Raw genomic sequence first — 14,857 nt, forward strand, 5'->3', positions numbered from 1 at the left:
TGGTATCCGTTGTTGTTGAAGTGTATCCTTTTGCCTCCCTTTTAGAGAACTCTTACCGTAATAATTGTACTGTGAAGTGTTTGTTTTGTGCTTGTAGACGCGGCTGACTGTTTTGGCTGCTATGGAAATATCTTACGTATTCGTAATAAATACCATGAAAGAAAAAAAAAAGCGCTTCGTGGCGTAGTGGCTAGCGCCGCGCGTTCGGAAGCGAGGGGTCCCTGGTTCGATTCCGCGCTACGGACACAACTTTCGGAATTTTTTTTTATAAAACCAGACGTGGCTACCTACTAGTACGACGATGACTACTACTACTACTACATACTACAGAGGAGGGACAGACCCACACCCTAAGGAGCTTCGCCCCTAAAAAAGTTGTCGCAGTTTCACCTGAAAGGCGAAGCATCAATTGCGATAGCAAATTTGTAGAGAGCTATACGGAGTAATGATATTAGCTTTATCAGCTGTATAAACTTGGACATGCAGCAGCACCGGCAACACGCAGAACTGTTGTCGACGCCGTCGGCGTTTTGCCCGCGTTCGCTCAGAATGCGTGCGGCGTTGGTGAATGTTGCCGGAGCCTCTGATACAAATAGGCACTTGGTGCCACAGTTAAACGTCGCCTCCCCCCCCCCTCCCCCACGGCCTCTCGCGCGTCGGAAGAAGGCGCGTTTGCTCTACATATATGGTGATTGTAAAGGAGGAAAGAGACGCCTACTTCTGCAGCCCTTAAGCGAGCACGGCGCAGAACGCGCGTTTGTTCTCCGCCGTGCGTTCACTCCCCGTGAAAGCGCGCGCCCCTCGCACCCTTTCACTCGCACATACAGCGATCGGCGCGGCGCTGAGCCGTGCTCCCTCAAGGGCTGCAGAAGATAGCGCCAACCTTTCCCTTTCCCTCAAGAACCACTTACTTACCGCGGCGTCGATTTCATCTCCATTGACGTCATACGGAACCTCACGGCGACGGCGACGCCGACGGCAGAAATCTGCTTTTGAGTGTCCATATAATTGCTATCGCAATAAAAAGAAGACGAAGGACATAGGAGGATGTTGGGGGAGCCAGAGGCTAAGGAGCCTTCAGAGGTGTCGCAGGTGGCGTGCGTTTGTGTTTTTAGAAGAGCCGAGCAGTGCGCAAGTAACAGAAAGGCATGAGTCGCAATGACTTGAGTAGCGTAGCAGCAATGCGTCGGGTAATTTTGAAGGTGTTAGGACGGCAATACAGTCTGGGGGCAATGAACGGGGTAGTTGGAAGGCAGCAGCTGGTTTTTTAAGGGACGTTAGCCTGAGTAGTTCAGCGTAGGCGTCGTTACGGCGGTATACAGAAGCCACGCGACGCTGTGTGGCGCATGCGCCGAAAAAGATATCGTGGCGTCCGGGACTTTGGAATGTGTCAGTGAGGAACATTAAAAGAACTAAAAAAATACATAAAAACGAGGGGGAAGGATAGAAGAAGAAAAGAAGAAAAAAAGTGGTCGCAGTTTCACCTGAAAGGCGAAGCATCAATTGCGATAGCAAATTTGTCGACAGCTATACGGAGCAATGATAATAGCTTGATCAGCTGTATAAACTTTGACATGTAGCAGCACCGGCAACACGCAGAACTAATGTCGACGCTGTCGGCGTTTTGCCAGCGTTCGCACAAAATGCGTGCGGCGTTGCTGACTGTTGCCGGAGCCTCTGATATAAATAGGCACTCGGTGCCGCAGCTAAACGTCACCCCCTTTTCCTCCCCCTCCCCCCCCCCCCGGCCTTTCGCGCGTCGGAAGAAGGCGCGTTTGCTCTACATATATGGTGATTGTAAAGGAGGAAAGAGACGCCTACTTCTGCAGCCCTTCGGGCACGTTCACACTGGAGAATTCGGCGTCTACAGCGAACGGATTTCTCCTGCCGCCGAAATTCGCGGCGTTCATACTGCTTGCCTACCGCGCCGCCGGAACGTCGGCCAGACGCCTTGTGGCGTCGCAGACCCTACCCCGCAGCAGCATGGAGCTTTGACAGGCGTTTCACTCTGCTGCATCTAGTTTTCATACTCGGTGATGCAAGCAGTGATTTTGTCAACAAAATGTAGTCAACGAAATGGAGAAAGCGTGACAGAAACGAAGCGAACGACGCAACAAAGACGGTGCGTCGAGCAGACGACAGCTACTCAGCCCGTGAGCTCGCCTGAGCCTATGGGCGCTTGCCAAGGCGTTCGCTGAACCCACTCCGCCTTTCTATACACCCTATCGAAACTACGCACTTATCTCCTCTCGTGTAAAGTTGGCATGTTTTATTGCGATAGCAATTATATGGACACTCAAAAGCAGATTTCTGCCGTCGGCGTCGCCGTCGCCGTCGCCGTGAGGTTCCGTATGACGTCAATGGAGATGAAATCGATATAAGTGGTTCTTGAGGGAAAGGGAAAGGTTGGCGCTATCTTCTGCAGCCCTTGAGGGAGCACGGCTCAGCGCCAATTGAAATCGTCGCCGCCGAACGCTGTATGTGCGAGTGAAAGAGCGCGACGGACGCGCGCTTTCACGGGGAGTGAACGCACGGCGGAGAACAAACGCGCGTTCTGTGCTGTGCTCCCTTAAGGGCTGCAGAAGTAGGCGTCTCTTTCCTCCTCTACAATCACCATATATGTAGAGTAAACGTACCTTCTTCCGACCCGCGAAAGGCTGTGGGGGAGGGGGGGGGAGGGGCAGGGAAGGGAGGCGACATTTAGCTGCGGCACCAAGTGCCTATTTATATCAGAGGCTCCGGCAACAGTCACCAACGCCGCACGCATTTTGAGCGAACGCGGGCAAAACGCCGGCGGCGTCGACAACAGTTCTGCGTGTTGCCGGTGCTGCTGCATGTCCAAGTTTATACAGCTGATAACGCTGCTATCATTACTCCGTATAGCTCTCTTCAAATTTGCTATCGCAATTGATGCTTCGCCTTTCAGGTGAAACTGCGACAATTTTTTATTTTGCGGCTCTTCACCCCTCCTTGCAGCGACGATGATGCTAAGCCTGCTGGCATACACCTTGCTGGCGATGCACGGCGCGTAGAAGCAGTCGCCAAAGCAACGACGCCAGCGGTGGCGGGGGGTTCGTCCTGCAAGACCGCGAGAAGCTGGGTCACGCCACTTTGTCAGGTCACGTTCTGCTTCACGTGGTGCTTGTCGAAAACGATCGGGTGGTTACGCACCTATTCGATGAGCATTTCCGATGTCGCGACGAGCCTTGAAGACTGCGACATGGCGAGCGCGTCGGACTTGGCCGCCATCTTTCGAATTTCTGACTCGCGCTCCGATTGGCCCGCGGTGAGGCAATCCGGCGGCAGCCTCCGCAAAAAAGTTGTCGCAGTTTCACCTGAAAGGTGAAGCATCAATTGCGATAGCAAATTTGTAGAGAGCTATACGGAGTAATGATATTAGCTTTATCAGCTGTATAAACTTGGACATGCAGCAGCACCGGCAACGCGCAGAACTGTTGTCGACGCCGTCGGCGTTTTGCCCGCGTTCGCTCAAAATGCGTGCGGCGTTGGTGACTGTTGCCGGAGCCTGTGATATAAATAGGCACTTGGTGCCGCAGCTAAACGTCGCCTCCCTTCCCTCCCCCTTCCCCCCCTCCCCCACGGCGTCTCGCGCATCGGAAGAAGGCGCGTTTGCTCTACATATATGGTGATTGTAAAGGAGGAAAGAGACGCCTACTTCTGCAGCCCTTAAGGAAGCACGGCGCAGAACGCGCGTTTGTTCTCCGCCGTGCGTTCACTCCCCGTGAAAGAGCGCGTCCTTCGCGCCCTTTCACTCGCACATACAGCATTCGGCAGCGCGCGGTCACGATTTCATCTCCATTGACGTCATACGGAACCTCACGGCGACGGCGACGGCGACGCCGACGGCAGAAATCTGCTTTTGAGTGTCCATATAATTGCTATCGCAATAAAATCGGTCCAGGAGCGATCGGCGCGGAACGGGCTATTCCGGCGGATCTCGCCGCCGCCGTACTGAATTCCGAGCCGCTCCAGACGCCGAATGTCTCAAATGTGAACGCGCCCTTAAGGAAGCACGGCGCAGAACGCGCGTTTGTTCTCCGCCGTGGGTTCACTCCTCGTGAACCAGCGCGTCCCTCGTGCCCTTTCACTCGCACATACAGCATTCGGCGGCGCGCGGCGACGATTTCATCTCCATTGACGTCATACGGAACCTCACGGCAACGGCGACGGCGACGCCGACGGCAGAAATCTGCTTTGGAGTGTCCATATAATTGCTATCGCAATAAAAGTCCGAATGATAAATAGGAGGGTGAAAGCAGAAGCCGGAGGAGGCAGGTGTAGATGGAAAAGTGCTCGTAAGGTTGATAGATGTGTAAAAGCGCAGAAGAGAATATTTAATAAAGTGGTAGGGGAGAGGCAGGGAAGAATTGGAAAGGGAGGAATAGGTGACCTTAAGAATGGAGCATTAGCTGGTGGCATAACGTGTTTTGTACCTTTGTTAATGATATGATACTTTCATGTTTGTGTTACAGCTATTAGCGATTATAAGTTACCACGTGCCAAATTGATTCCCGTCGGGTGTAGGCATTTAAACCTGTGTATGAGGTATGATTCCGTATATTTTCTCTCGCGAGGTGAACGAAAATTTGTTTGTAGTGAATAGAGTCTTCCTTTAAAGAATATATGACCATGTTCATTGAAGTGGCTGGCTACTGCTTTAGCCAAGTTGTATTTTGTATTCGACAGGGAAAGAGTGCGAAATACGAAGTAAAGGAAGGGGAACAGACACCAGCGCTCACTGACGACTGAATTCTTCATTAAGAAAGGAACACAAATATGTAGGTAAATAAAACGAAGGTACATCCCTGTGCATGACCAAGAAGAATGAGACACCAATTAGATTTCCCCAGAATTATTGCGGTTGTTAAGATAAATTAGTTCTGTCTGATTCAAGCTTAAAGACTAAGTGCTGACGCTAGACGAACCATTCCCTGCGATGGCAGCAACCTCAAAGATTACACGTGCACAAGCGTCATTGTAGCATTAGCGGATCGCGCACTGTGAAGAAATCAACGAACCTTTGTCCTTAATTTTCTAGACGTTATCTTAAACATGCTGTGTACTCACTGGTGGTCACAACTTGTGAGATTCATGCGTTGTTGACACATGCGAATTCTTACTGAACAGATTTGCCACCATTATTCTTTAACGGTTGGATGCGTGAAGATCACAGGCACTAGATTCGTGGTTGTGTTTTTTAAGAGGAAGAATTCATGCCTTCTTTCAGTCCTTGCTGCCGCTGTTGCGTTTCCTCAATCTCCTCTGATACATTTACCTTCACTTCCGAATCCCTTTATACCTGCACGCAAGAATCCTCTACCGGCCTCCGCCTTACCATGTCGATGATCCTCCAGGCCACTGCGGCATCATGGGCAACGAACAGTTCGATGAAGCTGCTAGGGGGGCTCACGAAAATGCTGGGAAAGAACCCATCCCACTTTCAAAAACCGATGCAGCAACAAAGCTTCGTATACTCGCGCGTGATGCCACTCGATCCATATCGAACAGGCCAGGTTTCCGGTATACTTGACTGCACCGCTTGGACCCATCCCATGGACTGCGTATTCCATCTGGACTTTCCCAAATCGAGACAACTGCTTTCTGCTGACTGTGGCTTGGAGTATCTTTCATGAATGTTTTTGCTTGCCGCATCGGAATGGCTGACAGTGTTGCCTGTGATAGTTGCGACAGTGAGGAAACGATCGAACATATCTTGTGTCATTGTCTCCGCTACAGCTCCCAGAGACAGTCGCTCGTGATGACGCTGGCGCGCCTCGACGACCGGCCGCTTTCTGAGCAGACGATCTTAGAATGCCGGCTGACGCGGTCTTCGCGCCAGAAGGCGATGGGGGCGCTGCTGAAGTTCCTCTGGACACGCGACCTGCTTGACGACTGTGACACACCTGAGTTCCTTTTGTGTGTGTGTGTTTTCTGATCTCCCTCTCTTTCTTTGTGTGTGCATTTTTCTTTATTTCTCTGTCTCCCCATACCCCTTCCCCAGTGCAGGGTAGCAAACTTGATATCTAACTTCCGGTTAACCTCCCTGCCTTTCCCATCTCATTCATCTCTCTCTTGGATCCGAATCTGTAGCTCCGTCTTCCGTCGGGAATATCTAGAGCTGAGGAGACGCTTCTGTGCTGCTTGTGGCTTGGCATGGCCTTCCCAAATGCCTACTCATTTCGGATCGGAATGGCCAACAGCCTTACATGCGACAACTGCAGCTGCGAGGAAACAATCGCGCACCTTCTCTGTGAGTGTACCCGCTTCAGTGCACCCAGGAAAGAACTTTCAATAGTGTTAGATCGATTTGATAAAAGCCCTTTGTCAGAGGAAAGGGTCCTGGGACACTGGGCGAGACCGTCCCTAGCACATTAGACTTTGAAAGCGTTGTTGCGCTTCTTGTGGAGAAGTGGTCTCATAGACAAATTTTAAGCAGTGCCGTATTCACCTTTTTTGTTCTTCTTGACATTTTTTTACATCTCTGTTCTATACTCGAGGACAGCTTTCTGTGGCAATGAAGGGGAAGCAACGGGCGCGTGGATGCTGCACATGTGTTACCGCGCCAAGTAGTCCGGCAGCGTTTGACAGTGCTTTTGGTTGCTCGGAACAGACGCTGAATCGTCGCAGCTTCCACGTGCGACGGTTTCGCGTTTGCCCAGACGCGCATAAGAAAAGCCCCAGAATAAGTGAACTTTTACACTCAGTGGTGTGTTCTGCCTTATTTAACTGTTGCTAGTAAGCAGTTTATGTTTTCTCTTCCCCAGCCTAAACCAACCTGGATTAATACGCGGGACTCTTTTCAGAAGCGCTCTCACTTGTGCGAGTTTTGCCTCCGTAGCTTTCCCTTCATTGCCACATAATGTTGTCCGCGAGTATAATATATTTTATTCCCCTTGATCCCTTCCCCCAGCACAGGGTAGCCAGCCATTCTGAGAACTAGCTAACCTCCCTGCCTTTCCGTCTATTTCTCCTGCCTTCCTTCCTTTTTTCTTGTCATGGCTCCAACGATGAAAACCAATCACATTGGCGAAAAAGATAGATCGCTTCAATATGCCTTCCACTCGTAAATCTTTACATTAAAATAACTAAGCACAACGTAGCTCACGGGACAGCAGGTCACTTGCACGAGAGCTCAGCATAGTTGGAAACGAGAAATGCAAACCCTGGGAAAAGCTGTCGAATATTTTATAACTGGCAGTCACACCTTACGTCATCACTTCTTTAATAAAAGGTCGCAGCTACATTTTGTTAATTTCTTTTTATCGAACAAGCCAAACACGCGCATGCAATCTAGAATACAAGATATGGCAGTTTAATTCCTCGTAATTGGGCAAAGCAACGTAATGTTCCAGGCTGCACTAGTGCTTACAACGCATTTACCATGTTCTTTAGCTGACTGTTACGGAGACAATAGCGAAGACGTTCCTTCTCACCTGCGAGGTAACCTAGCGCAGTCATCAGCACTATCGGCCACGAGCCTTCAGTTCTGTTGACCTGGAAAGTCTCCAGTATAGCGATGAATAGGAATCCTGCTGAACGCCACCCAGCCAGTGCGAAGAAAGATGACAGCGCGCAGGCACCTGCACGGAGTAATATAAAACACTTATTTTAGAGACGTGCGCAGGCACGTGCTTCATTCAAAACCTTCCATTCGAAATTTAGGTGGCTAAGATTTGCAGTTATAAATAACGATCAATGGTGCCCGCGGACCACAGGGTGGCCTAACTCAAGGTAATATCACCCATTATGATACTTGTCCTGCTGAAACCGCTGTCACAGTTTCTGTTCGACAAAGGGGAGACGTTATCTATAGGGGAAGCGAGGCAGCTCGCGGAGATTTCAGAGCCATAAATAAGTATACATGCTCTTGCCCAAGTATTCGTTAATGCGTAATCATTTCTATGCTTACCCAACGAGAAAACTGTCCGTGAGTCAGTCTGTCCATTCGTCCGCCCCGTAAGACGATCGCTTTCAAGATAGAGCCCGCAGCAGCGAGCAATTTACCTTCGTGCTGCCTATCGCCTCAACGCGAATTAAGCGGCAAGAACACAGCGCTGACGAAGATCTCAGCACAGCCTGGCTGCCCCTTTCGCATATTTCTTTCAAGATATGGGCCGGCGCGTCTCTCTTCAACGCGAAACGGCGAAAACAGAGCGTGCTGAGCTATCAGAATTCAGCACTCACTGTCGGCTTTGCACATCGCTTTCAAGATACGGTCCGCGCGGCCACATCAGAGTATGTTTGATGAGTCCGTGATGCCGCCGGAGTATTTTGATCATGGTTCATAATAGTTCGGCATGGATGGACAAGGCGCTAAAGAGCGGTAACGGCTTATGGTGATCGGAAGGTCATCAGCGCACCTTGCCCCACCACCTGCAGTACTCTGCTTGCGTTATCAATGAACCTTGCGCCGCCGTCCGTACCACTTCGTGTCGCCGCAGCGACGTTTTTTGTACTGGCCGGAGCATATGTAATTACACTGATAGTGATACCGGGCTGTCTGAAGATGAGCAAGTGCCACAATGCTTACGCACACTTATACAACTCCCAGAGGGGTTCCTGCGCGAATTTTTTCAGAGATAACGGCGACACGGTCCCATAGTATAAAAACTTAAACAGAAACGTCAGCTGTCTGACGGGGGGGGGGACACCAGTCTAATAGTCAAAATGGGCAGTAGGTGGTTGTCACTAGGAATTAAGTCCACGTTGTGTGGCAGACCTCGCAGTGACTGAAGAAGCGTAGAGGGAACTTTTCGGCGCCATTCTTCAAAGCATAAGCTTTGCAAAGCTCTAACGTTTGCAGACTCGGCGTGTACTTCAACACAGTGCGCCGACAATAGGCCGTATAACGTAAAACCATTCCCTGCTGATTTTATTCCAGTCTCCTGGTGACGTATTTACGTACCAGCTTACGCAAGCAGCGGGCGGTGACCCTGCACTTTGTTTTAACAGCCCATTCAAACGCTTTCCTCCTTATTGGCGGTCACTTTTTTCAAAGTACACGTCGTATCAGAAACACAGTATTCGCTGTTTTCGACGTCGCTTGACAGACAGGAGAAGTGGGCGTGGCCCAAAAATGTTTGACCAATCGGAGTTGGCTATTGGCATAAGTGGAATAGAAACGCATTAGGGGCGCTATAAAGTGAAGCTATTCCAAACTTTTCTCTTCCAATTCTTCGCTCAGCCCACCACGATTGGTCAAAACATTTTCGGGCCACTACCAACTTCGCCTGTCTGTCACCCGACGTCACGAAAACCGCGATAGCTACCCATCTGATATAACGTGCACACACTGATTGTGCATAATTACACCGCACAAAAAAATAATTATTCCTGATTCGGCGCCTTCTCACCATTAGTCCTCTGCTATTGGTCCAATGTTTTCGGGCTGCGCCCACTTCGCCTGTCTGTCACGCGACTTCACAAAACCGCGAAAACTCAGCTCTTCAAAGGGACGTGTACGCGAAAAAAAAGCAGTATTATGCCGAACAAAACTGTATATTTTTCTGAATAGCCAGAGACTGCCCCGTTCCGGAAGGAATAGAAGATGGCTGCCCGCCGACCGCTCAGGCCCTCGCGACTCGCACCTTCGGGTGAGCATGTATTGATTGGCGCATGATAAACTTTTTTTTTGCATGGCAGTAAAAGGTTATCGAGCCCTTTCGGCACGTATACGACATCACTCTGCAAACTCTTCCTTGCTGAGGATCCATTTTAATGGAATTATTGTCCTTCCGTTACATGCCGCCGCGATTTTCGACCAACCACCGCAAGTAAGGCGAAGCGGACAAATCGGAGAAGCCGTCACCACCCTCTTCATGCGGTTATCTATTTTCACTGTGCTGGCTGGGCTCCATCGAAACCCTCTTCACTAGAGCGTTCTCCTTGCCTCTTGTCAGCCAATTAGATAGCAAACACCTCTCAGTGCCGGCAATGTTATTCGTTTTGAAAGCGAACAAAGGTGACCTCCTCTAAACGAGGAGAGTGTTTGGCTGGGTTGTTCAGACAACGCTGCGAGTCACCGCCCGATGCTTGCGTCAGTGGTTACGTAAATTTGACGTCAGGAGATTGGAATAAAAACAGTTTTAATAGCTTTCACATTATAGCACCCTAGAATAGTTTGAGGCTATATCAGCCAGAGGCCGATTGTAATAACCGTTTCCTTTAGAACTGGGGCCATATTCACAAAGCTTTTCTTACGTAAGTTCCTTTTGCCATTGGCTGGCCTCCTTCGCTAATGATATGTCTAACATGCGGATTGGCTAAAATTCTTTCTTGCGAAAAGTTCTGCGTAAGAAGTTTTTGTGAACTCGGGCCCTGGTGCGCTGTGGCTGTTACGTCACACGGAGAAAGAGTATAACGTAGCGACGAGGTGTAGACCAACTTTGCTGCTGTAATGGGGTTCTGGTTAACCCGGGCTGAGCTTCTTAAGGTGGACGATCGCTATAAGAGTGCCGTCCACACATGCCGCAACTTCGTCAATCTTGGCGCGGTCTAGAAAGCCTTTCATGACTGCGGCTTTCTCTTGCGCCGTGGAAGGGAATATCACCCATCCTTTTTAAAGTTCACCTGCAACGGAAATGGCTTTGCGACTTGGCGATGGCTGCAATGATGTGACTGACTGTCGTTTGCGACAGCCCACTCGTCTCTTCACCTCGATCATACTACTGAAAACTCGCAGTGACAAAAAAAAAAAAAATAACGCAGCGCGCACAGCACTTTCTTCACAGCGTCAACGCCACTAAATCTTTGTGGTCCAATGGATTTTTCTAGCTCCTCGCCAAGCCATCGCAATGTGTCTATGGAGAGCCTAAAGTGGCTACGAAACGCTTCCTCGCCCAGGTCGAACGCGCCACTTCGTTGCCCCTCGTCACGTCGGTGTCTTTGGGCGGCGCTCGCCAGCTTTAACACAACCAACCAAGGAAGCCGCCATTGCCTGCTCTATCTGCTCACTTCGAACAGCACGAGACTAGCTGGTGGCAACGGTTGCCTTAGCAACCCTCGACACCACGCTCGCGAGCGCATGTGACCCTCGAGCGAACCACTTCTCCGTCGTTCCGCTCGTTGCAGACGACGGGTTCTCTTTCCAGGTGGCTGACAACCTATGCGACAACAAATGTTGTGGTCACGCCCAGCAGTCGTGACTAAAGCCAAGCGCCAGCCAATGGACGTTCGTGAAATTGAACCGGTTCCATAGCAAACCGTTAAAGAATACGGTACCAGAAATGATTTTATGAGGACACGCTCGGCCAATTTCAGGGAATTTGTTTGCACTCGACAGCGAAAGTTAACTTATAGGTGGAAACGCATTCTATTTCGAAGCGATTTGTTGGAAGCAATTTTTTTCTCCATGAATAAGAATATTTCATTAAAATTGCCGAAAGTTGGGCTACATAAAAAAACTGGAAGCACAAAGTTTACGAAGGTGTTACTATGCACCAAAAACCGAAATCGCTGTTCGCTAAACTGAATCAATTAGACCATCTGGATGAATTTCATATATGAATTTACCGCTTGTGCCAATTCGTTACAATCTTTACGAGTATTTTGCAAAAAACCCTACTCTTAAGATAATGAGATATTTCATATCTTTGAATATTATATCAATTTATGATATCAGATATCAGAATTATGATGTGATCGTTTATGGCTGAGTTGAGTAGTAGTAAACATGATAATATTGTTTTTTGGGATTTTCAATAACTGTTACTAAAAAACTGGGCCCTTATTCAAAGAACTTCTTACGATAGAATTTTTCGTAATAAATAATTTTAGCCAATCCAGATGCCAGACATTCCTATTTTTTTCAAGTTCACCCATCTTCAGCAATGTTCGCAGAAAACACAACTGCCTAAATCACTAGTGTCATTCCGAGTAGCGCTGTAGAGCATAGTTGGAAAAGAGGCGAGATGTTTTGTATATAGCACAATATTTCCACCGACAAAATATTGGCAATTTGTGTAGTTGTGTTTTGCGTAACAAAACAGTAAACCTCTTTTATGTACGACATGTGGTCAAGCCAGGGTAGAATGGTTCCTCCATAGAATTCCTGTACGGATTTCGTACCAAGGAAGCGTAAAAAATGTTATCTCGCTTTGGGTTCACTTTAAAACAATGGTCCAGTTCAGGTTTTCGCTTCTGTACCGGCTTGCTTCGGCACGCTGGCGCAGTCATTCCTTTAAGGGCACTCGCAAAGAAGTTGTAAAGTGCTCTCTAGAACCCACTACGCCAGGCATTTGAGGTTGTTAGCATGGTCAATCGAGCGCAAAAATTGTCGTGGGAACGCTCGTCCTTGTCTAACTGTGTGCTGTTAAGTCCAATAACATTGTCTTGACCTTCGTGCCCAGTGTGCCGCTCAGGCATATTATTACGGTGTCTAGAATCTAGAGATGCTCAAGAGAAGAGCCGCCGCGAGAAAGCCGATGAAGTGTGTCCTGGAACGCAGGTCGTGCCTGCGTTCGATCTCTGGTGGTTTGTCTGAGTATCGGGTGATCTTATCCCTTTTCTTGTTCATTTTAACGTATTTTCTCCGTAGTATTACCTGCTCCAGCTTAAGCTGATGTCCAAGAACTCCCCCGGGAGGGGTTTTTCCCCTTGGACAGCTTCTCTTCCTAATCATGAGATACCTTTGGATTTCTTTCCACGCAGCGGTGTAACTAGCATCCCCGTGGCAATCGTTCCGGCGAGTGGAGACTTCATTAAACTGAACAATACTCAGGCTACCCAGGAGGCTCTTCATGCTGCTACTCCATTGTACCAGACCATCTAGGACGTAAGGCAGTTCGGCCGGGGAGGCATTCTTTGTAGGTCGCCAGACCAGACATGTGTTGCGGACTTACTCAAGAGCACATCTTTCGCTGCCATTCCGGTGAGTGCATTTATCCCTACTCACCTCGCGTGCACCAAGGGAGTAGTACGAGGTGTCAACTCAAGTCTTACCCAGACAGAAACATTAGAAAAGTTATCTGCAGCTGGAGTGATTGCCGTATATCGATGCAATCGAGTGTTGGACAATACCAGAGTACCAACAGAATCAGTGATAGCCACTTTTGCTGGCACTTCCTGCCCATCAGAGATCAAAATATAGCCCCTTATATTCAGAGTAGATCCACTTGCACCGCGTCCGCTTCAATGTCGCGTTTGCTGGCGATTTGGCCATAGTATCGGTGCATGCAAATCAAGCCAACGTTGCTGCACATGTGGGGAAAGTCACGCTCCCAGTGATTGCACTTCCGAAAACGAGAGATGCTGCCTTTGTGAAGGAAACCATCCGGCCGATTACTCTAACTGTTCTGTGTGGGCCCAAGAAGTGCAGATCCTCGAAGTTATGGATAAAAGACGTTGCTCCAGAAGAGAGGCTGCAAATATTGTAAATGAAAGAACATTTGGCTATGCAGGAGTTACAGCTAAACAAAATACAATACTTGACTCATCTCTCACTGCAACCATAGAAAATGCTGTTCAAAAGGACGTGGCTAAGGCAATGGATCAGTTGTTGGTAAATCTTGGTGAAAGCATCGCACAGGCTATTTCCTCGCAAATGAATACGTTAATGCAAGCTTCTGGTTTATGCTCGGTAGCAAATCAACTTATAAATTCGGGGCAGCAATCTGTCGATCGAAAGAGGGAGACAACTGTCTCGGGAGAAGGCACAGCCTGCAATAGTTCCCCTCCCGCTCATTCTGCTTCCGCCAACCAGACCATTCAAGATTGCGAAATGAAAGACGCAGAACATAATGCTCGTGCTCAAAAAAGAGCGATGTCCACAATCAGTGAGGATTCTTCCTCACTTCCCCATTCGAAGTCAAAGAAATGTCAGTCGAAGTTTACTTTGGAGGATAGTGCATCAAAGAAGTCCCCTTCGACAGCAGCAACTTCTTCATCATAGGATTGTTAAAGGTTCTTCAGTGGAACTGCCGATCACTATTATCAGCTTCTGTAGATTTGTTTTCTGTTACAAACCAACTTATTCCAGATATAATAGTATTACAGGAAACTTGGTTGACAACGGAGAAAAATTTCCATTTAAAATTTTACAGATCTTTTAGACTAGACCGCCCTACAAGAGCTGGTGGACTAATTATATTTATTTAGACTAAAATATGTCATAAAGCCAAATTTATATTCGAATTGATGGATTCTAAGCGCGAAATTCTGGCTATAGAACTGACTCTACCAGGATGTTTCCCTCTTTATATTGTAAATACTTATTTTCCTTCCGGTGTGCGGGACACTCGCTCTCTTGACAGTGTTCTAGCTAGCTGTGGGCGGGATGTTTTACTTACTGGGGATTTCAATTCACATCATGTTTCATGGGGTTTAAAGACAGATTCATGCGGTAAACGCTTGTGGAATTGGTCATTAGATAATAACCTTTCTTGTGTAAATTCTGGGGCAACTACATTCGTGCGTGGCCAAAATCAGTCTGCAATTGATCTCACATTCTCTAGCGATAGTCTCTCTGTGTCTTCGTGGTTGACTGTTGATTGCGCCTCTAATAGTGATCACATCCCGCTGGTCTTTCAAATAGTCCGTTCTACTACAACAATGGATGAACAAGCTCGAATGTTTTTAAACTACAATACCTTTAAGCAGTCCTTGCGATCGGTGATTTCGTCACTTTCTGAGGCGTCCAATGAAGAAAAGACGAAGATTATTTGTTCAGCCCTTGAAAAATCTAGCGAGCAGTCGGACTTCAGAATTCGAAGTAATAATGGTTACTCCTACAACCCTTGGTGGAATACCGACTGTTCACGCGATTATAAAAGGAAAGCAGCCTGGAAAAAATTGTTATATAACCAGTGTCCAAAAAATTGGAGTGATTATAAATTCTACA

The 14,857-nt window shown here is 48.3% G+C and overlaps 3 protein-coding genes across 4 annotated transcripts in view; all 3 read right to left on the minus strand.

Moving 5' to 3' along the window:
• Positions 1-14,857, minus strand: part of LOC119445676 (monocarboxylate transporter 2) — a 172,376-nt gene that overhangs the window by 87,346 nt on the left and 70,173 nt on the right. The gene's annotated exons all lie outside the window — the stretch shown is intronic.
• Positions 1-14,857, minus strand: part of LOC119444660 (monocarboxylate transporter 2) — a 163,567-nt gene that overhangs the window by 16,652 nt on the left and 132,058 nt on the right. The gene's annotated exons all lie outside the window — the stretch shown is intronic.
• Positions 1-14,857, minus strand: part of LOC119444659 (monocarboxylate transporter 9-like) — a 41,216-nt gene that overhangs the window by 16,320 nt on the left and 10,039 nt on the right. Inside the window, exon 3 of the mRNA XM_049663513.1 lies at positions 7,455-7,601. Coding sequence (XP_049519470.1) covers positions 7,455-7,601 — 147 coding nt within the window. The remainder of the gene's footprint in view (positions 1-7,454; positions 7,602-14,857) is intronic.

The sequence above is a fragment of the Dermacentor silvarum genome, chromosome 3 (genome assembly GCF_013339745.2).
Source record: "Dermacentor silvarum isolate Dsil-2018 chromosome 3, BIME_Dsil_1.4, whole genome shotgun sequence".
NCBI classification, from domain to species: domain Eukaryota; kingdom Metazoa; phylum Arthropoda; class Arachnida; order Ixodida; family Ixodidae; genus Dermacentor; species Dermacentor silvarum.